The sequence below is a fragment of the Microcebus murinus genome, chromosome 9, assembly GCF_040939455.1.
Source record: "Microcebus murinus isolate Inina chromosome 9, M.murinus_Inina_mat1.0, whole genome shotgun sequence".
Lineage (NCBI taxonomy): Eukaryota > Metazoa > Chordata > Mammalia > Primates > Cheirogaleidae > Microcebus > Microcebus murinus.
The window spans coordinates 43,875,791-43,898,968 of record NC_134112.1 but is presented as its reverse complement, the minus strand read 5'-3'; the positions used below and the strand labels follow the sequence as shown (position 1 = coordinate 43,898,968).

Sequence of the window (23,178 nt, the reverse complement as noted above, 5' to 3'; positions counted from 1 at the left end):
GAAGCCCTACATTTCTTTTGGAATCCAGCTCAGATCGCCTTTCTATGTGGCTTAGTGTGGCCATATCAGAGCTCCATGCTAGGGCTCAAGTGTTGGCCAGCAGAGGGAAGATTCTCACACAGTAAATTCAGAAAAGGTCTTTCTTAACAGAGCCTGATGTAAGTATGTAGTGTGCATTGTTGCAATTTTATTTCTGACATCAGAAAATCTTTATCATCATCATTGCCAGTCCCAAGTAGGGAAATAATTGAGGCTAGGAAGTAAAACATTAACTGCTTATTTAAATATCATCCTTACTTACTTGACATCATTTTAATGAATGTGACAGATTGAGTGATATGATGGATTTAAAATGTCTTTACTATTCAGTGTATTACTTTTGGAAATGGCATTTAAAAATTAGATATTTAGCCATGACATTGAATAGATATTTTCTGTTTGGCACTATGCTCACATAGTTGCAAACTGTTTTCACTGGCTGATTAGTAACTAGTGAGTTGTTTGACAGAGAAGACATGTGGAACGACAGTTCAGAGAAACTGGGGCACTCAGGAGAGCTCTCTGTATTCTGCCCTGGAGCTGTCTCTCCATCTTAGAGAGAAAAGGAAGGAACAGGAAAAGTTGAGTTCCAATACATTTGCTTCAGGGACTAAAGTTACTAAAGTCATTTGGTAGAGAAGATGCCTGGAACTTCTTTTGATTCTCAGCACACACCAGCAATTTGGTCAGCATTTTAAAGATAAGCTTTCCTTCTTCAGTGTGGAAGTGAGTCTGAAACTCTTCCTGGGACCATGTGGTGACGTCATGCCACACAAGACTGAGTTTCTTATAAATGCTTTGGTGGATATTAAGGAAGTTAGGCAGACATACCCTGATTTATTCTTTCTTTATTTTAATAAAGAAAGTAAAAGCTATTTCTTTTGGAATCATCTTTTCCTCATTATTCACACCCATCTATAGAAAAGTCAGGTAAGGACTGTTCATTTGTTCATTCATTTATCTATTCATTCAATAACTAGTTGAGAATTTATTATCTACAAGATACTATGCTAGACTTCCAAGAAATACAAAGATAAGGAATTATTCTTACTTCTAAAGAGCCCCCGTCTAGTACATTGACAGGTTTAATTTGAAGCCATCTAAGAAAATGTTTCTATGTAGTTAGTTACAGCTCTCAAATATGCGTACTCAGAGTTGAGCAATAATGTCAGAAACCATTATGCCCAAATCATCTATAATGAATCTGTAGTATATGCGAGTGGCACAAGTGATTTTGATTCATTACATAGAGTCCTGACACATATTAGGCACTTGGTAAATGTTTATTGACTTAAGCATGTGTGTGCGCGCACATACATTCTTGCACTTGTGTGTTTTTGCACGTGTACAGCTTGCAAAAGACTGGATGGGATGTGTGTAGGATGTGTGTAGGAATAAAAACACAGGTAAAAGCAAGGCAGCTCTCTGTGCTGTGAATTAAATCTTAGAGTATTTTTCTGTTCTTCTGTTCTTGTCCCGTATAGAGACAAGTTGCTTCTGAATGAGGTTATTGAGGACAAATATATTTGGAGAGGAAGTCATCTGAGCTGGGCCTTCAAGAAGACACATGTTTTGGACAAGTAGAGATGGGATGAAGGTATTTTAGAGGATAGGCTGTAGAATGTATATTAAGGAGTCAAAAGAAAAAATATCAGAATCTGGGAGACTAATATAACCATTGAGACAATTGGGATTTCTGGCTTCCCTACCTACAACTATTCATTGAATTCACCTCGGAACCTGTTAAAAACACATATACCTAGGCCATATATCTGAAATGAGATCTGGGTCACTGGATTTTTATAATACTTTTGAGGTCTGAGAACTAGTTTTGGGGGAACCATTAGTCAAATAAGAAGGACTGAAGATCTAAAGTAGGATTGTGGGAATGGAGAAGGAAAATAAAGACAGATGAGGGTGGGTGCAATGGCTTTGGTGTGTAGATGAATGCTTTAATGGGCATATGGAAGGGTGCAATGGCTTTGGTGTGTAGATGAATGCTTTAATGGGCATATGGAAGGGTGCAATGGCTTTGGTGTCTAGATGAATGGTTTAATGGGCATATGAAAAAGTAGAACTTGGAACTCAATGGTAATGAGGACTTTGGGGTTATTTTTTGCAGAAGATATATGGACACCTGTGTATTGAGTTCAGTGGTATGAGGAGAAGACGGGACACTGGTTAGAGAAAGCCTGTCTTTATGGGGATGGAAAGAGTAGTGGCCCTGCCAAAAACAAAGTGAGAGAGGGAGGAAAAGAATAAGATTTTCAGGGTCAAGGAGGCTGAAAGAAAGAACTGGCCATGAAGGAGCCAAAAGTGACCAGAATTGATGAGATCAAAGATGGGGAATAAGAATTGGCCATGGAATTTGATGATTTGGAGGTCATTGTTATCATCATCATCATCATCATCACTTTTGTTATTATTATTATTTATGCTATTTTATTTTGATAGGCTGAGTTCAGGAAAATAAAATTAGTCCAGGAGTAATTTTATTTTTATGATTCTTGCCACATATTGGCATGTTACTTCCCCCAAACTGTGCTAATTTAAATACTGCCAGCAATGTGTGACAGTTCCTCAGCCACATTGAGTGTTAGCATGACAAATAACTACTGCCTTCCAAATATTTATTGGTTAGCTCTTTCTTGTAGCCAAAACCCAGAAAAGGTAAGAGCAAAAATACTTTTTAGGGAAGAATTCCAAGGCTTTCTATTCTGAGATCTAATTAAGCTAGAAAGAAGAATGGAAATCGTCAGCTTGCTGTTGGTAAGATCTGAACAGGAAGAAATTAACCTCTCCTTAGCAGGCAAGGTACATGCAGCACGGACATCATGTCTTTCACTCCTAAGTTATACTTTCCACAGATGGTCAAGGATTTTTTTTAACTTTCACTACCTTCTATCTAATAAACTGAAACAGAGCAAATAAATTTGGGCCAATGAAGGGGGATTTTTTTAAAAAGTTGGATAGTAAGGAATTGGCAACAAGATTTAAAACATGAAGTTCCATTTTTTAGTCTCTTAGTAGGTCACTACTAGGTTGAAGAATTTTGATGTTTTGTCTCCTTCTGTAAAAATAAGTATTGAAAAATAAATGGACCCACAAATTGTAAGCTAACTATTACATGGTAGCCCTTTTTGGATGAGATGCCAGAGGCTACATTATCTGCTATGTTCAGTGTCAAAATAAGCAAATGATTATTTTCCATGTTATGGGAAGCTTCTGTACCTAGTATTTTGAAATAAAGTTAGAAAATGTGGCCTTAATTGGCATGTCCAGAATTGCCAGTCCAACTATGGGACCATAGAACCATAGCAATGCCCCTGAGCCCAGAATAGGTTAAAAAAAAAAAGTATTGGATTATTCAGCATCTGTGCAAACAGCAGGTCCCCTATGAATGAGATCCGAGATCCTCACTCAGTCCCTTAGAGAGTTAACCTAAGAAATGAACTAAAACTGAGTAGAGCAGACAAATGCAACTCATAAAAATAAGCAAACAAACAAAACCAAGATGGTTTCCCAGCCAGGATCACTAGACTGAAATCTAGTTGACATAGTTAAAGAAAGGTTGTATCAATCAGCAAGAGCTGGCTCAGTCATCTCAGGATTAGAGAAAGGGGAGATCTGGGCAGCAGTGAAGGGGATTCTGGGTTTGGAGAAAGATGAGGACCTGGCATGTAGAGAGCAGGGGAAGCTCTCGCAGTTAAACATTCAGCTTCACCTGTTCTAATCCCTAAGATACTGCCAGTCAACTGGCTTCTCAGCAGTTCAGCTTTAAGGAAAAATGACTTGTCAGGCTTATACAATTTGTCTGCCTAGCAATTATTATTCTCATGATAAATTGGTGAACTGACATAAAAAATATAATAGTCTAATAAGACCTAGTGGGCTAACTCAACCACATAAATTCAATAAACTAGGCACTAATGAAGATGAGTTTATGTCCAGATTCTACCCCATCCTTCAAGACCAAGTCAAATAGAATCTCTAATCTTTTCAGAAGTAGTGTGTCTCCCTGATCTGGCTTCCAAAGGTTGGTGAAAGTACAGTCCAGTGTCTGGCTGGCACAGAGTAAACCCTCAGGGAAAGGGAATTGTAACTATCATTATTCTTAATTGATCTTTCTTATGGCATTTATTAAATTTTTTTTTAGCTCATATATATTGAAACCTTAAACTGTGCCAGGCTCTGGGAGAGTGATAAGAACTACCGTCTTCCTTGTATGTTATCAGTGTATTGATAGGCATAAATATTCCTATGGCTCAATTTCTTTACCAAAATGTAAAATTCTTAAGAGCAAGTCCATACACCTGTGGTGCTGCATCTATGGCATGTTTTATTTTCTGCCTTGTTCCATTAAATTATTTATGTATGTTTGATCTGCCCATAAGAAATATAGGTTCCTTGAGCATTCTTTTGAATCCTCTATCATGGTATTTTATTTATTAGGCCCTTAATAGATGTGTATTCAATAAGTAAATGAATGTCCTTATTAAAAATATTCTCTCCCCTTGTATGCATTGATTGGGTCATTCCAGAGACTAAAAAAATACAACTAATTAATATAGTAAACAGGGTGATTTCCATATGAAAAGAATTTGTAAGCGTCTATTATGTTCCCATACGTTTACTTACAATTTTACTACTGCTTTCATTTTATAAATAAACTACCTGGCAAGATTTCAAACTGTCCAAGAAGCTGTGGGGAAAACTATTATTTTATTTTCAATGATACAGAAATGGTTGGGAAGTAAGATCTCTGTTGATTGGTTAAATAAATTATTTCAACTAGAGAAGAAAAGGCTAAAAGGCAGTTTAATAATCCTTCTGTGTTTTAAAATATCAAGCAGAGAAGAACCTTAAAGGTCCTTGAGGCCAGATGCCACAGAAGAGCCACACCCAGAACACAGACCTCCCACTCCCAGGCTAGATTTGGCCCTCTCTAAAATGCTGCCCCCCATGGGTACACCTTCCTACAAGTTTGCACAGAAGAAATTCAACAACTACTTAATATGCATTCCTAGGCTCTATTTGGAAACACAGACCACCTTAGCCCACTTAATGTATTGGCTGTAAGTTCCTTTCCAAAAAAAAAAAAAACAAAAAAGTACATTCTGTGCAAGTCTGACAGCCCCATAGATAATAATGGGAAAAGCGAAAAGAAAAACTGGCACACTTGATCACACTCTTGGCTTTACTCCTTACCCAACAGCTTGTTACTGACAATAACTATGACATCTTTTGCTAGATAACATATGTGGCTAAGGGGGCAGGGCTGTTGTGGGGCTAGTCCAATATATAGTACCACCTTTGTTGTTCTGGCTGAGTAAATGCAAACTCTGGAGTACTAATCTGTGCATTCCTTAAGTGGGCGAGTCTGATAGAGTCACTATTTATACTTCTTAAGGGTACAGTGAGTTCAGGTGATCTGTCCAATAAAGTATCAGCAGAGTCAGACCACGTGGTGCCACCTGCTGCCACATTCTTCACCTGCCTGGGAGATGTGGAAAAGGTCAACAAAGGTTATCCCATCAGAAACCTCAAGGCAAATTGAGGGCGAAGTATCTGATCCCACCCCCTGCAAGACACCGCTTCTGACAGTCAGCCAGAGCTGGAGGCTGTTTTGTCTGCAGCAAAGAAATGCCCTTACATTTGATGCCCAGAGACATGTGAACAACAACTACGAATTACTTTAACGGAGTCCATTCCTTCCACCATCTGAAACGAGGTGCAAGAAATCTGTGTCCAGAACCAGGAAGGGCTGCTTTTCTCGAGCAGAGAATGGGTTCAGAGCAGGGTTTCTCACCCCTGGCTGTACATGAGAATCACTTGGAAAGCTTTCAGAAACACGGATAGCTGGGGCCCAGCCCAGACATTCTGATTTAATTGGTCCGGAAGTGCCCTGGGCCTGAGGCCAGGCTTCAGCAGGTCACAAGTTTGGATGCTGATGTGTTTGAGCATCAGTGACGCTTTCTGTGTGCTGACCGCTGAGAGCAATGGTCTAGCCAAGTCATTCTCCAAGGGCGGTCCCACAGTCAGCCTTGGAAACACCACCTGGGAACTTGTTAGAAATACAAATTCTCAGGCCCCATTCCAGATCCACTCAATCAGAATTTCTGGGGTCAGGGGTCGGTATTCTATATTTTAATAAGCCCCTCAGGTCATTTTGATGAACATTAAAGTTTAAGGACTATTCATCTAAGGCAAGTCCTTGTTGCTCCAACTGTGGTCCACAGACCGGCAGCATCTGCGTTCCCTGGAGATTTTTCAAAATGCAGAGTTTCAGGCCCACCCTGCAAGATCTTCTAAATTAGAGACCTCTGCATTTTAGCAATATTCCCAGGTATCTGTATGTGCATTCAAGTTTGGGAAGCACTGGTCTAAGAAACAGTGGCCAGTTAGTGTTCTCACTAGGCTTCAGTTATCATCTTTTAGAGTATTTAGATAAGAAGACAAGAGTACGCCCAGAGCTTAGAAGGGAAGCTGTGAAACTGCATTCTGGTACCTGTGCAGGAGCTAAGGTGGGATCTGTCACATAGGTTGAGCATTGACCCCGATATTACTAGTAGACAGAGTGGTTGTGGCAGCAATTAAGAGCGGCTGCTGTTTATCAACTGGTTATGATGTGCTTTTTAGGATCTCTGTAGAAAACCAGAGAAAGATCCATTCAGTCAACAAATATTATATAAGCACGTGTGCCAGACACAGTTCTAGGCATCTCCCTGTAATCTAGGGATGTAGCTGCCCCTGCCATTAAGAGGTTTAAGTCCAGGGTCCAACAACAAACAGTAATAAATAAACTGATTCATAATAAAACCATAGATGAGTGCTATGAAGAAAATGAAAGAGTAAAGGAAGAAAATGAAGAGTGATAAAGAAGTGCTACTTAAGATCAGGTGGGGAAGCAGGGAAGCCTCTCTGAGGAGGTGACATCTGAAGCAAGACAAGAAAGAAGCGAAGTCACTAGCCATGCAGCTGTTTGGGGGAAGAACATGGAGGAGGACGCAGGGGTGAGGGAGAAGAAGAGTGGTTGGAGCTGTTTGGGAGACAGCTGCAGCCACCATAAATTGTCTTATAAGCTACGGTAAGTCTTTACAGACAGGGGAACTGAGCAGGGCCTCTCAAATCCAGGGTACCCACCGATCACCTGGGGACCTCGTGAGACTGTAGTGCAGAGTCGGTAAGTCTGGGGTGGAACCTGAATTTATGCATTTCCAACAAGTTCCCAAGAGATGCTGACGCTACTGGTCTTTGGGCCACACTTAGAGTAAGCAAAAGGCTATTGGGGCTGAGGACATCAACAGCATGCCCGGTGACACACGCCTGGAAAGCCACACAGGCAAGATTGGAATCGCAGATGCCTGACCACAAAGTCTGTGTTGTTCACCAGTTGCTTCCTAATAACCTCATGCCTGATCCTCCTGGAACTTATTTCTGTGCAGGAAATTTAAAAAGCCTGCCTGAAAAAGCTCCTTGTTTCTGCTGTTTATAGAAGAGCTGTTTATCCCCTCTTATTTTGAAGGAGAGATAATGGGGGAAGTCGGATGCCTTGGTAACTATTGATGCTTTGTGCTATTTCTTGTGCAATATTTAAAAGATGTAAGATACAATCAATCCCTGCCATCTTAGAGACGAGTGATATTGTTGGTGACCACCTTGCTGTAGTATGTATAAATGAACACAAAAATATCCATGTGTCTTGAAATCTAATGTGTTGTATTTGCAGTGCTCGGCCTGAGGAAGCCAGGTTTTCACCAGGCCCTGCAGTCTTGCTCCCACTGGCCTGACTTCCCAGATGCTCCTTCCCTGGCCCATTTGTCCCCTTGCATTTAGCTCTCTTCACTGCACGGAAGATGCTTGGAGCTCCCAGATGTGGACGGGCTCTGGGGTCAGAGATACATGCAGTGGTTTACATGCTCAAATCAATGATACGTCAGTAACAAAACAAAACAAAGGGTAGGAGTGTATGCGGAGTTTGAAAATTTGGCTCTGGGCTTTCTTCCATGAAAACAGCCGTAGCTTCCAATATTGAACAGATATTCAAAGCAAACGATGGCTCCTTGCTGTCTCTTGTCGTTTGATGGTCACTAGGGGTGGAGGGGCTGGGGGGACACGTTCTGTGTATGTATTGTATATGCTCTTGCCTTACGAATGACATGGTTTGGTTTGGTTTGTTGCCCTCCCCTTCTGTTAATTCACTGTGTTCTTTTTCCTTTGTGCTGCACGATTAGGACCCTGCAGTGGGACACAGACCCCTCAGTGCTCCAGCTGCAGTCAGACTCAGAACTTGGGTATATGTCTGCTCTTTCGTTACTCCTTTTATTATTTCTTTGCTACACTTGTGTTGAAATGCTAGAGGTGTTGTTGCCCTTGTTTTTCTCCTCTTTTGTTAAACTTCTGGTTTGATAAGTTTCTTTCTTTCTGTTAGTTTTCCTTAGAAAGCTTGGAAGAAAGTCTCTCTTTGTGGAAAGCACCGCAAAAAGATGGCTTTCTATCTCCCCTTATTAATTCCTGTTATTGTAAGACAAATACTCCCTCAAAACAAAAATACAAACACAGACCTACACCTCTTCTCAGAGGTGGGAGATACGTTTGACTTTATCTTAACCATCCTCCTTCTTTACTAACAGGTTGCCTCAGGTTAGTTTTTGTCTACAATCAATATTAAAATGTTGTGTCTTGTTTGTTTCCTTTCCTTTTCACTTTTTGGGGGACTAACAACCAGCACTCAATTTGAATTACATTTGAGCAGATAAAGATTCCTGTTCAAGAGCAAGCAAATGTATTGACTACCCCAATCTCAAGATATTTCTAATATATAATGGTGGGTACTGTATCCTACATCCTAAAGATGATTTTTTTTCAGATGAAAATTTATTGTCACAGGTTAAAAGATAGCTTTTGAGTTGAAGACTCTGAGTTGCACAAAACTCACAGGCATATCCTCAAAACTTAGTTTATTTCTATTGTAGGATTGGAGTTATCTGTAGTCACACATGAGCTATTTCTAGTAGGGTGCTCTTACCGGCTCACTGTCAGGCTCAGGGGAACCCATTGTACACTTCTCTTCCCAAATTCATGTTCAGTTAAATCAGCTTGAAAGCAGCCGTGGTGGAAGTATTTACACCACAGAAATTGGCAAATGCTCCCTCTTTCCCCCACAAGCTGGTTACTAAACATTGACCAACATGCTCTGGTTATCTTTGATAAGTGAATTGCCAATTTTATTAGCATATTTTATGAAACCATTATTTTTTTTCATTCTAAATATAAACCAATATATCCCAAAGTGAGCATTTATTAATTTATCACATATTTTGAATTCTGAGATTCCTGGGCATATATCTTTGGATTTCTATCAATTTCAGTGCCTACTGTAGGTGTAAAAGGAGGTTGAAAGACTAGCTGCATGTTAGGTTAAGGCCATCAGCCTGAGTCCCTTTGTGTATGCAGAAGTTCTTGGCTGACTCATGACAATGCTAAACCAAGAAAATATCCTAACATTTTAGGTAACGGATATACTATTTTTTTTAAATATTACTACATTCTTGGATATTTAGTTGTGTAGTTCATTGTATATTGTATTTAAATCTGATTATTAAATAATGAAGAAATATGGCTTAAGTTAAGAAAAGAAACAATGAATATATAATAAGTTATGGTTCAGGAGAATTTTAGAGTGCAGTTCTTCAAAATTTCATCATGTTAGGGAAAAAAAGGGAACTGGCAGAGACTACCCTATGCACTTAAGTTAACAGATTTTTAGACAGATTTCAGCATTGCTAAATTACACTTGCTGATGTGGAGCAGTTAGGAATTTTCCATTTATATCTGTTTCCCATGCAAAAACTCACTGATAACTATGTAGATTAAAACTTGGGACTTTACTAGGGAGCTGGCACATCGACGGCCCTCACCTTGCCTGCCACATTTTAATTCAGAGTGGACCCAGGGAGTCAGAGAGAGACAAGATGATAGGAGACTTCCCATTCACTGAGAATGGCTTCTCTTAGACAGTTTGGAAGGCATGTTCGGAGATTACTTGAGAGAGATTATTTTAGCCATGTTACAATTTTAAATACTGTGTTAATGAAAATTTATGATTTTGATGGTCCTCATGTGCAAGGCACAGATATAGTTTTATGAAACATACCTCAGGCAACACGATTTTTTTAGAGACAATTTTATTTCCGCTTCTTGAGCTGTGACATGGGAATGACCATAGTCCGTAGCTTGCACTGTCACTTGATTTAATAGCTTTACTGATGTTTAACTGATGTAAAATAAACTGCACATATTTAAACAATTCAAATTCATAAGTTTGAACGTGTCTACACCTCCATGGAATCATCACCACAATAAATATAGTGAACATATTCACCATCCCCCAAACTTTCCTCACGCCCCTTTCTCATCCACACTCCTGCTTTTCCCATTCTTCCCCGTCCCCCAGAATGACTGATCTGCTTTCTGTCATTATACATTGGTTTGCATCTCCTAGAATGGCATATAGATGAAATCATCCAGTAGGTTCTCTTTTGACTGACTTCTTTGATTCAGGATAATCGTTTCCAGATTCATTCAGGTTAGGTGTGTATCAATAGCTCAGTCCTTTTATTTTGCTGAGTGTTATTGCATTGTATGGCTATACCACAGTTTGTTTATCCAGTCACTTTTTATATTCATTTGGGTTGTTTACAGTTTTTGCCTATTACAAAGAAAACCGCTGTGAACATCCATGTACAAATTTTTGTATGCACATATACTTTCATTTCTTTTGGGTAAATATCTCCAAGTAGAATAGCTGAATCATGTGGTAGATACACATTTAACTTTTTAAGAAACTGTTGAACTGTTTTCAAAGTGGTTTTACCATTATACATGGCCACCAGCAGTATATGAGAGCCTCAATTCCTCCACATTCTTGACAATACCTGGTTTTGACGTTTTAAAAAAATTATTAATTTTTTAACCATAACTAAGGAGTGTAGTAGCATCTCAGTTTGGTTTTAATTTGCATTTCCCTAATGACTAGTGATGTTGAATATCTCTTTAGGTACTTTTTTGACATCTGAATATCTCCTGTGATGAAATGTCTCCTGAAATCTTTTATCCTTGTATATTATTTTTGAATTGGGTTATTTGTCTTCTCATTATTGATTTTGAGAGTTCTTTATATATTCTGGGTACAATAGTTTATCTGATATATAGTTTTTAAATATTTTCTCCTAGTCTGTGACTTGTCTTTTTCATTCTTTTTATTTATTTATTTTCCTTTTATTTCATCATATTATGGAAGTACAAATATTGTTAGGGTTACAAATATTGCCCCTGCCCCCCATCTTTTTCATTCTTTTAGCAGTGTCTTTACGAAGGCAAACTATTTTAATTTTAACAAATTTCAATTTACATTTTTTTTTATGGATCGTGCTTTTGGTAACATATTTTCAATTTTCAATGATTCCTTAAGTATTTAGTAGACTGCAACTCAACTGTTAAACAATTGGGTTTGAAATTTTATTGTGGGGAAAGGTTAAAACTACGAATTCAGCAACTCTAATAGTAATGGTACCATTGGAGGTTATCTTTATTTTCCTGAGTAAACTCTGGCAGTTCCTGTCCTTCAAGTAACATGCCCATTTCATCTTCACTGGCAAATTTATTGGCCCAAAATTGTGTATAATATTCCCTTATTATGCTTTCAGTAAGAGCAGAATCTGTAGATATAATCTTGTCCTTCCTCATATTGCTCCTGAGAAGTATTTCCATAGGTTTATTAATTTTATTGATCTTCTTAAAGAAACAATATTTGGTTTCAATGATTTTCTCTATTTTCCTATTTTCTATTTGATTGATTTCCATGTGGTCCTAGTTATTCTTTTTTTCTGTTTACTTTATGTGTAATTTGCTTTTCTTTTTCTAGTTTCTTAAAGTAGAAGCAGATGTTATTGACTTGAGAATTTCCTCATTTCTAATACAGGTGTTTATTGCTATAAAATTCCACTTAAGCACTGTTTAGTGATATCTTGCTAATTTGATTTTATTTTTGCCATTTTAATTCAGTTATAAGATATTTTTTAATTTCCCTTGTAATTTCTTCTTTAACCAATGTGTTATTTAGAAGTGTGGTATTTAGTTTACAAATATTTGGAAATTTTCCACAGGGCTTTCTGCTATTCATTTCTAATTTAATTCGATTGTAGTTTAGAACATACTTTGTATTACTTGCATCCTATTAAATGTAGTGAGTCTTTTATGGCTCATAGTATGGCCTGTCTTACTAAGTCTTCTTTGTGCCCTTGAAAAGGTGTGTATCCTTCTGTTGTTAGGTAAAATGTTCTATAAATGTCAATTAGGTCAAGTTGGTTGATTATGTTGCTTAAATATTCTATGTCGTTTACTGGTTTTCTGTCTAATAGTTCTAACAATTATTGAGAGGGAAATGTTGAAGTTTCCAAGACAATTTGGCATTTTTCTATTTCTTATTGAAATTTTTTACTTCATATTTTGCAATTTTGTATTAGGTGCATAAATGTTGAGTATTCTTATGTCTTTCTTGATGACTTGATTACTCTACCACTGCAAAATGACTTTTTATTTCTGGTAATATATTTTGCTCTGAAATCTATTTTGTCTATCATCAGTATAGCAACTCCAGCTTTCTTTTGACTAGTGTTAGTATGGTATGTATTTTCTGATCCTTTTGCTTTCTAACCTATTAGACTCTTTACATTTAAAGTTCATTTGTTGTAGGCAACAAATAATTGAGTGATGCCTTTTTATCCATTCTGACAATTTGTGCCTTTTAATAGGAGTATTTACATAATTTATATTTAATATGATTATAAATGTGATGAGGTTTACATCTCTATAATGTTGGTATTTATTCTCTTTTTGTCCTATGTATTCTCTTTTCCTTTGTTTTGTTCTTCCTTTTGTATTTATTGAATTTGTACGATTCCATTTTATATTTTCTTCACTTATTAGCTATATCTCTTTGTTTTATTATTTTAGTGGTTGCTTTAGGTTTATAATGTACATCCTTAACTTATCAAAATCAACCTTTAAGTAATATTTTGACACTTCATGTGAAGTATAAGAACACTATAATATGTTTACATTTACATTTCTCTCCTCTTTCCTTTGTGCTATTATTGTTATAAGTTTTACTTTTATGTTATGAAGAACATACTGCCTTGTTTTTATTTTTGTTTAAACAGCCGATTTTTTCTTAAAGAGATTTAAATAATAAGAAAAATATCTTACATATTTACTCATGTAATTAACATTTTTCAAATGTTCTTTATTCCTTTACATAGATCTATATTTCCACCCAGTATCATTTTACTTCCACCTGGTAGAAATCCTTTAACAATTTTTGTAGTAAAAATCTTATGATGAAGAATTTTTTTATCTTTCTATGTCTTAAAAGTTTTTATTCTATCTTTGTTTTTGAAATATATTTTCACTGGGCATAGAATTCTCAGTTGGCAGTCATTTTTTTTCAGGACTTTAAAAATATGTCTCCATTGTATTCTCATCTGTATTGTTTTTGAGCAGAAATTTACTAGTGTCCCTATGTTTATTCTTCTTAACATGCCTTTTTTTCTGACTGTTTTTATGACCCTCTCTTTTGCACTTATTTTGAGCAATTTGATTGTGATGTTCCTTGGTGCAGTTTTCTTCATTATTCCTGTGCTTGGAGTTTGTTAAGATTCTTAGATCTGTGGGTTTAAAGTGTTCAGAAAATTTGGGGAAAAATGACTATTATTTTTTCAAATAGTTTTCTTCTTCTTTCTCCTCCTTTGGGGACTCAAAAGACATGATACTAAGCAATTTATAGTTTTCCCACAGCTCATTTGCTTTATTTAATTTTTCTTTTCTATCTGTGTTTCACTGTGGATAGTTTCTATTGATATGTTTTCATGTTCACTAATCTTTTGTTTTGTAATTTTTAATTTTTCATGAACTTATACAATAAATTTTTGGCTACATACATTGCAATTTTCATCTAACAAGTTTAATTTGAGTCTTTTGTTTATATTTTCCACGTTTCTAGTTAACTGTTGAGTATATGAAATAGTTTTAGAAACTGTTTTAACATCCTTGCTTGCTATTCTCTGTATTAGATCTTAGTTTTAATTGATTGACTTATCTCTTTATTATAATCATATTTTCTGGCTTCACATGTCTAGTAATTTAACAAACTATTGAAATTATTTTTATTTAAAGTGTGCAGTGTGATGTTTTAATGTACATATACATGGTGAACTGATTACTACAGTCCAGCTAATTAACAAATCCATCTCTTCACAGTTATCTTTTCCTTTTTGTTCTTGTGGTGAGAACTTTTAAGATCTGCTCCCTTAGCAAATTTCTCAAGTATACAATATAGTTTATTAATGATAGTTCGCATGATGTATATTAAGCCTCTGGAATTTATTCATTCTACAAAGGCATAACTAAAACTTTGGACCCTTTGACCGACATATCCTCATTCTCCACTCCCGTTAACAACCATCCTACTCTCTGCTCCTATGAATTTGGCTTTTTGTAGAGTAGAATTTGGCTTTTTCCACATATAAGTGAAATTATGCAATATTTTTATTTCTGTTTCCAAATTATTTCACTTAGCATAATATCCTCCAGGTTCATCCATGTTGTCACTAATAGCAGGATTCCTTCTTTTTTTTAAGGCTGAATAATATTTTACTGTATATGTATGTACACACACACACACACATATGCCAAAATTTTTTTGCTGATTCATTTGTTGATAATTAGGTTGATTCATATCTTTGTTATTGTGACTAATACAGCAATAAACATGGGAGTGCAGATACTGATTTCATTTCGTTTGGATATATACTCAAAAGAGAGACTACAGGATCATATAGTAGGTCTATTTTTAATTTTTTGAAGAACCTCCATATTTTTTCCTTTAATAGCTCTACCAATTTACAGTCTCACCAATAGTGTACTAGAATGTTTTCCCAATATCTTGACAATTTTTTGTCTTTTTGATAATAGCCATCCTAGCAGATATGAGATGATATTCATTGTCATTTTGATTTGCATTTCCTGGCTGATTAATAATATTGAGTACCTTTTCATATAACTATTGGCTGTCTGTATGTCTTCTTTGGAGAAGAGTCTATTTATATCCTTTGCCCATTTTTAAATCAGTTTATTCTTATTTTTACTAGTGAGTTGTTTTAGTTCCTTATATATTTTATATATTAAGCCCCTTATCAAAAATAGGGATTAAAAATATTTTCTCCTATTCTATAGGTTGCCTTCTCATTTTGAGTGTTTTCTTTTTTGTGCAGAAGCTTTTTAGCTTGCTTTAGTCCTGCTTGCTTTTTTCTCTTTGTTGAGATTCTCACTTTGTTCATGCATTGCTCTACCTGACTTCAGTGAGTATCTTTATGATTGACATTTTGAATTCTCTGTAGGGTAAATCATGTATCTCCATTTCATTAAAATTGGTTTTAGGAGATTTATCTAGTTTGTTTATTTGGAACATATTTCATGTTTCTTCATTGTCCTTGACTCTCTGTGTTTCTGCACATTTGACAAAACATCCATCTCTCCCAGTCATAGACTGGTCTTAAATAAGAGACCATCTTCATCAATCAGCCTGGCCAGAGATCCTTTTCAAACCTTGTGCTTCCAAACTGCCATCTTTTTTCTTAGTGGCCTCCAGGAGATTAGAGTATGGAGAGTCCCATGAATGCCCTGAGACAGGCAAAATAGGAGCCAGTTCCTTGAGTAGCAGCTGAAATAATTGCTCTACTAGATGTGTAGTCCAATTTCTTCTCTCCTCGGAAGAAGCTGGGAGCTGGAGTTTATCACCCATTTGTTCTGCCCTTCACCAGGAAGAGGAGCTGTGGCAAATACCTGTATGTTCCTTCAGACAGCAGGCCCTTTCAAATCATTACTTTACTCTCTGTTGCCCCAGGGCTCTAGAAAGTGCTGGACCCTTCAGCTCTCAGATATATGCAAGTTAGAGGCCAGTTCCTATGGTAGCAACTAGAAAAGTTGGAGATTTAGATTAGTAGTCCAATTCCTTCTAGGGAGAAGCTGGAGGCTTGGGTTTATTTCTAGAGTGATTTGGGGGAGGAGCTCTGGGAAGTATCCACACACTCATTTAAACTCCCAGAGACTAGTGATTTCCTGCCCTGTCAGCTCCAAGAAACAGGAAAGTTAGGAGCCAGATCCTTGGGTAGCAGCTGAAAAAGTCAAGGTACTAGATGTGTAGTGTAATTCTTTCCAGAGAGAAACTGAGAGCTGGGCTTTATTACTAAAGAGATCTGGAAGGAGGAGTCATGGGAAAAGCCTGTAACACCATTCAAAATCATGGGTTTATTCTCTGTAGACCCCAGGTAACTAGTGAATACTGGGCTATGTCAACTTCCAAAATAAATGAGTTAGTAGCCAAATTTTCAGGCAGCAGCTGGAAAATTCAGGGCACTTATTGCATAGTCCAACTCCTTCTAAGGAGAAGCTGGAAGCTTGGTTTCTTTGCTGGAGTGACCTGGGAGAAGGAGCCATGGGACATGTCCACACACTCTTTAAACTCCTAGGAGACTACTGATTACCTGCCCTGTTAACTTCAGGATGCAAGCTAGTTAGAAGCCAAGTCCTTGGGCAGCAGCTGGAAAAGCCAAGGGCTTTTGATATACAATCTAACCCATAAGAAAAAGCTTGGAATGGGGCTTTGTTGCCTACTCACTCTGTGCCAAGCTAGGGGGAAGAGGCATGGGAAGTGCTTGAGTGCCCATTTAAAGCTGCCTCTGTTCTCTGCCACCCCAAGGGAGTAGTAAATGCTAGGTCCCATTAGCTTCTAGAAATTGGCAAGTTAAGAGTCAATTCCTCTGGTAGCAACTGTAAAACTTGGGGCACTAGGTGTGTGGTCCACTACTTCACTACTTAGGTCCAGTACTTCACTACTTAGGAAGAAGCTGAGAGATGCGGATTCCCCCTTGATTGTATAATGTACTGAGAGTGAGATTTATATCAAGAATATGTCTCCACGTCTCCAACCTGTTTTGAAATGGGAATTTTTCTAGTTGCCCAGTGTACATGAGTCTCTTAATTAATTTCTGGATTTTTCTCAGAGGGAATTGATTCATATGTAGCTGTTTATTTGCTGCATCTTGGGGTGGAGGAAGATTCATGAGCCTCCTATTCTATTATCTTGCTAAAGTCTTCCTCCTTGTCTGGTAATTTTTGATTGATAGGAGATATTGTGGATATTGCCTTGTTAGGTGTCAGATATTTGAATCCCTATAAGTTTCTTGAGATTTGTCCTGAGGCATAGTAAGTTTACAGTTTCTTTCTTTCAGGTTTTGCTTTTAAGACTTTTAGTTGGGCCTAGAGGAGGGCTTAGTTTAGGGCTAATTAATCTCTACTACCGAGGAAAGATCCTTGTGTGTGCTCCACATAATGCCCCATATATCTTGAGGTTTTCCAATGTGGCTTATGTGAACAGGGACTATTTCTCTATGAGTGACCCAAACTGATTTTTTTCAGATAGTTCTTTCCTTGGCTTCAGGTAGTTTTCTTACATATATGTGCTGATTAGTACTGAGCTAAATTCTCAGGGTTAACCTGTAGATCTTCTGAGCTTTTTCTATGTGCAGACTTCTTCTCTCTGCTATTTTGTGCTATGAACTCTAACTGTCTGGTCTCCCTGGACTCTCAACTCTGCCTGTACCACTTAGGGAGTCTGCTAGATGTCACCTGGGTTCCTTCCACCATCACCTAGAAACTCTTGCAATGCAGGAAGCTTGGGCAATTGTGGGGCTCACTTTGTTTATATCCCTTCTCTTACATTTCACTGTTCTTCATTGATTAAGCTCTAGCATCCTATAAATTGTCATATCATTCAACAATATATTTTTTCCTTTCCATTTTTTTTGGTTGTTTCAGGCAGAAGGGTAAATCTGGTCGCTATTACTCCCTGTTGTCCAGAAGCACAAATGTTGTATCACTTGATTTTGGCTTGTATGTTTACTATGTGATCAGCAAAGCAATGGCAGCAGAGAGAAATCAGGGAGATGATATGGCATTCAGGAAAAAAATAGCTTCAAAAAATTGCAAATAAAATAAGAAAATAAATTAAACTTTGCTTGTTTGGTTTTTGAACCAGGAAAATACTTAGGAAAGTATCAAAAATGCTTTGTTTTCTTAGGTTATTATAATAGATTAAGTGAATTAAAGATGCTAGAAGGGAAAATGAAATAACAGGATAAAAAGCATACAAGTTAAAGGATCACAGAACATAAATAGCTTGTATAGACTGGGAAGTAAATAAATGTGTCCTTAAAATATGAAATTGCGATGGGAAAGTGTGAGGGAGGGATTATATTTAAAATAATTTTTTTGTTGTCTTATGAAGAGAACATAAATGCAAATGCACCCATGAGATCACCAGTCTTCAAGGAGTTGGGCTGAGTACACATGAGAGGGGTGGGGCTGGCAGAGGGGGAAAGATTCTCAATTTTCAGTAGATATCAATGAGCAACGAGAGTATTTTGGGGCTCCTCTCTCCAAATTATTAAACCTAATAACTTACAGGAATATTTAGTGGCTTCTGATTTTGTTGAAGCGTCATGATTATATTTCCTCTACCTATTAGTATGTTAAACACTTGATAGGGCATTTAAAAATATTTGGAAGCAAGAAATGAAGGAAAACTGAAGCTGTGAACAGGGATTTGGCTGTTCTGCCCTTGAAAGAGGAACTTAGAATTTCTTTCAATCTTTGTGAGATGCTGTTAATAAGTAATGAACTCTTCTTTCTCTAAGCCATCTTATCTACGTGCTTGGCTGAAAGGATGAATATTACTGTCGAATCTGCCAGGCACCATCCCAAACTGCTATGGTGAAATAGAGAGATTACTCTGTCAATAATAGAAGTAAAACTAACACTATAAAGACACCAGAGAAGCATATATTCCTCACGATGATTGTAGGTACTAGAGAAAATCTAAGTAGGCAGTTCTAAAGGTCTTTTCACCTTTTAAAGTTACTGCCATTTGCCTAGCAGAACAATAATAACTCAATTAGCCCTTGATGAAGGAAGGCCCTCATTTGGCTTATTCTCCAAGTTTCGTCAAATGTTCTTACGCATTATGTTTAGATCTCTGTTTTGAATTAATTTTCAAGGCTTGCCATGTAACAATGCCTGGTATTTTTTTAAAATAACGTCAGCTGCATTCTTGAGCAAGTTGACAATTTCTGCCTCTTCAGTAACATTCAGCTGTACCTTCCACAGAAACTGCATGTGTGTGTGTGTGCGTGTCAAAATGTAGTTGTGAAATGGACTTCAGAATCTGTGAATATATGTGAATTCTGACCCATGAAAAACTTTAATAAATTGGTTTTAACAGATCCAATCAAAATTTTGTCACAAGAGAGGGAGGAAGCACTGAGCTCACCACTCATAATAATTATTTGTTCCCAAACATTTCGTGAGAAGCTGCTGTCTACCAGCCTTTGTTATCTGCCCCTAACAATCTTGAGTAAGCAGTTATAAGGTATTTTCTGTTCCACATTAGCAACTGGATTTTAAAAAAAATATTCCTTTTTCTTTCGATTTCAGAAAAATGAAGGCTGGTTGGTGGGGAGGCATGCTCATATTTTGGTACTCAGTGATTTTAAGAACTCTATAATTTTATAGCTTTATGTTACAAATCTATGGAAGGTTATTCATAAATAGCAAGGCAATAAAAAGTTATTCCTATAAAATTTTGTATATCCTTATTGTCATTTGTATATAATATTAGAGACAACTCACTTCTGTACTTTCTGCCCTTATCATTCTGAGCTTTTAATTTCCTTTGTAAAGTAAGGCCTTGATAGCAAAACCTCCACCAATCTTGCCAAGTTTGGTTGTAACCATGACTATTTTGATACTTCCCTCATCCTAGATACTTCCCTTCCCTCTTGTAAAATTTTACAAGATTTACTTGTACTATGAAATTCAAAGCTAACCCTTTGGCTGTGCCTGTTGACTGGAGCCAGACTTGACATTTGCTTCTGTTCAGGAAAAATGCTTTAGCTGCCAAACTAATATCTCTGCACAGTAAGAAGCAAATATCATGGACACGAAATAAATACTTCCTAAAATGATTTTTAAAATGTGAACAGAGAAGAATGGAAGCTCATCTTTCTTGGGGTAGTCAGAAAAGGTCAACTGTCGCTGCTTCTCGGGACTTGGAGCAAAATGCCCACTCTGAGCACAGGTGACAAATCTCTGTGGTGTGATGGGGGCCCGCAAGGCCGGGTTCCCTTCCCCAGTGTGGTGCCCAGTCCCAACTCTAGCAATCAGTCCTTGAGGTGTCACACCCTGACCCCTCATTACATTAGAATTCAGTGTTTGGAAAACAAATTAACTCCTCGTCATTTTAAAATCTCTTTCATATTGCATGAGTTTGTGCCCTTAGCTTCCTATATTCTCTTTTTTTATGAAGATAGCATTTTTTCTATGACTCTCACCAGGTGCCTCCCAGGGCCTCATTTTCAACTTTGTCTTCTCCAAGCTTTGGTCTTACAACTCCTACAAGCAGAAAAGCCCTCATCATAAAATTACCCATTAAACCACTCATTTTTACCCCAAAGCGGATATTTCTCTAGATTCCCTTGTGTCTTCCAGTCACACCACTCACTTTTCTTCCCGTAAGGCCAAGCTTTGAAGTAATCGCTAATCCATTCCTTTTTCTTCACCCTCCATATCAAGTAAACTAGTAAGGTCTACCCTAAATTCTTTCCCAGAGTCTCCAAATTGTGCCATTGTCTCTCCATTCCCAGTACTGTCACTGCTGAGTGCTTTTTCATCACCTTGGACCAAGTGTCCACACTTTGTCAGAACATTAATCAGAAATCCAGGAATCTTTTCTCTGGCTTCTCCTTTGAATTGATGTTTCGCTTGGATTTTGCTCGGTTCCTGAGCCCACCCACCCCGTTTGCTCCATAGTCAACTTCTAAGGTCCAGTCACTTTCCACACCTGACAGCTGCTCCTTGTTTGTCAGAAGGGGGCTTAGATTCCATTTTTCACATAGTTTCTATACTGATATATTTTAAATGCCATCTTGCAGCTCTCACTTTCTTATTCAGTAACTTTTAATAACTCCTCATTTTCTACAGCATAAAGTCCATGTTCTTTAAACTGATACTTAAAGCCCTCTAATAACGTGGCCTCAATATCCCTTTCTAAATTTGCCTCTTATTGCTCCCAACTTAAAACTTATATTCTGCAAACTGGCATCTCAGGCATAAAATGTGAGTTCAGTCTCCAGGTCTTTGTATATGCAGGGTATCTCCCTAGGAGACCGTCCTCATTCCTTTCCACTTAACTGAGTCCTGTCCACCCTTTAGTCCTGCTCACATTAGGCCTTCTAGTTTCACTAAAACCTACTTCATTTGTCCAAACACATCTTCTCATCATACTCTCCTGTCCCACTTAGTGGGACACTCCTGTTGGCTCTTATTTTTGGCTACCTTTTATTCTTCTTTTTATAATTTTATTTTTAATTGACAGATAAAATTATATGTATTTGTCATGTACAACCTGATGTTTTAAAGTATGTATGTACTGCGGAATGTCTAAATCTAGCTTATTAACATATATGTATTATTTCCCATAGTAATCATTTTGTGGTGAGAACACTTAATATTTACTCTTTTAGCATTTTTCAGGAATGTAACACAGATGATCTTTGACTTATGAGGATTTCACTTCTGATTCTTTTAATTTACAATGCGTTTATTGAGGTGTAACCCCATTGTTGCTAACTATAGTCACCGTGTTGTGCAATAGATTTCTTGAACTTACTCCTCCTGTGTAACTGAAATTTTGTATCCTTTGACCAATATCGCTCCAACTCCCTCTCCCCAACTGTCCCAGACCCTGGTAACCACCTTTCTACTTTTCTACTTCTATGAGATCAACTTTTTTTATATTCTCGACATGCACTCATATGTCTTTCTGTGCCTGGCTTATTTCACTTAACATCATGCCCTCCATTTTATCACAAATGACAGGATTTCCTTCTTTTTATGGCTGAATAGTATTCCATTGTGTACATAGACCACATTTTCTTTACTTACTCATCTCTTGATGAACACTTAGGTTGACTCCATATCTTGGCTATTGTGAATAATGCTGCAATGAACATGGAGGTGCAGATTCTCTTTGACATACTGATTTCACTTGCTTCGGATACATACCCAGTAATGGGATTGATGGATCATATGGTAGTTCTATTTCTAATATTTTGAGGAAACTCCATACTGTTTTCCATAACGGCTATACTAATTTACATTACTACCAAATGTGTTCGGGAATTCTCTTGTCTCCTTCTTTTATGTGAAAAGGAAAGAAAGGAAAGAAAAAAAGCAACATGCTGAGGTTGCTAAGATCTATGGTAAGAGCTTTCATGAGCCCTCAGGAGCTGTCAGGTGATGGGGTTCCCCCACCTTGAGTCAATCATTCCACTGTTAGATTTAGCTCCTGCCTGGAGCAGATGGCATCAAAGAGGATCAATATTCATGACAAAAGCTTTTCTATGCTCCCATGCTCAATGTTGCCACTGAACATTAAGAAAATTAAGCATGAGAAAACTGGATAGCCACGTGCAGAAGAATGAAGTTGGACCCCTACCTTACACTATATACAAAAATTAACTCAAAGTGTATTAAAAACCTAAATTTAAGAGCTAAAACCATAAAAGTTTTTGGAGAAAACATAGATTTAAATCTTCATGATCTTGCACTAGGCAATGACTTTTTTTTTTAGGTATGACGCCAAAAGACAAGCTACCAATGAAAAAATAGATAAATTGGATTTCATTAAAATTGAAAACTTTTGCCCTTAAAAGACACTGTCAAGAAACTGAAAAATCAACCCATTTAATGACTGCAAATATTGCAAGTCACATATATGATAAAGATCTAGTATTCAGAATATATATTCCCAAGTCACTGTGGTGTCAAATAATTAAAAAAAGAACAGAATATATAAAAATTTCTTATAACTCAATAGAAAAAAGACAAATTACCCAATTTTTAAATGGGAAAAAATTTGAATAGTCCAGAGAAGATATACAAACAAAATAAGTACAAGAAAAA

General features: G+C 37.1%; 1 protein-coding gene across 4 annotated transcripts in view; it reads left to right on the top strand.

The window, feature by feature from the left end:
* The window catches only part of DYNC1I1 (dynein cytoplasmic 1 intermediate chain 1), a 299,135-nt gene that overhangs the window by 47,156 nt on the left and 228,801 nt on the right, over positions 1 to 23,178 (top strand). For 2 of the 4 annotated variants that reach the window (XM_012757068.2, XM_012757073.2), the window contains exon 5: positions 8,274 to 8,333. The exons of the other annotated variants lie outside the window; for them this stretch is intronic. In XM_012757068.2, coding sequence (XP_012612522.1) covers positions 8,274 to 8,333 — 60 coding nt within the window. The remainder of the gene's footprint in view (positions 1 to 8,273; positions 8,334 to 23,178) is intronic. 4 annotated transcript variants of the gene reach the window in all.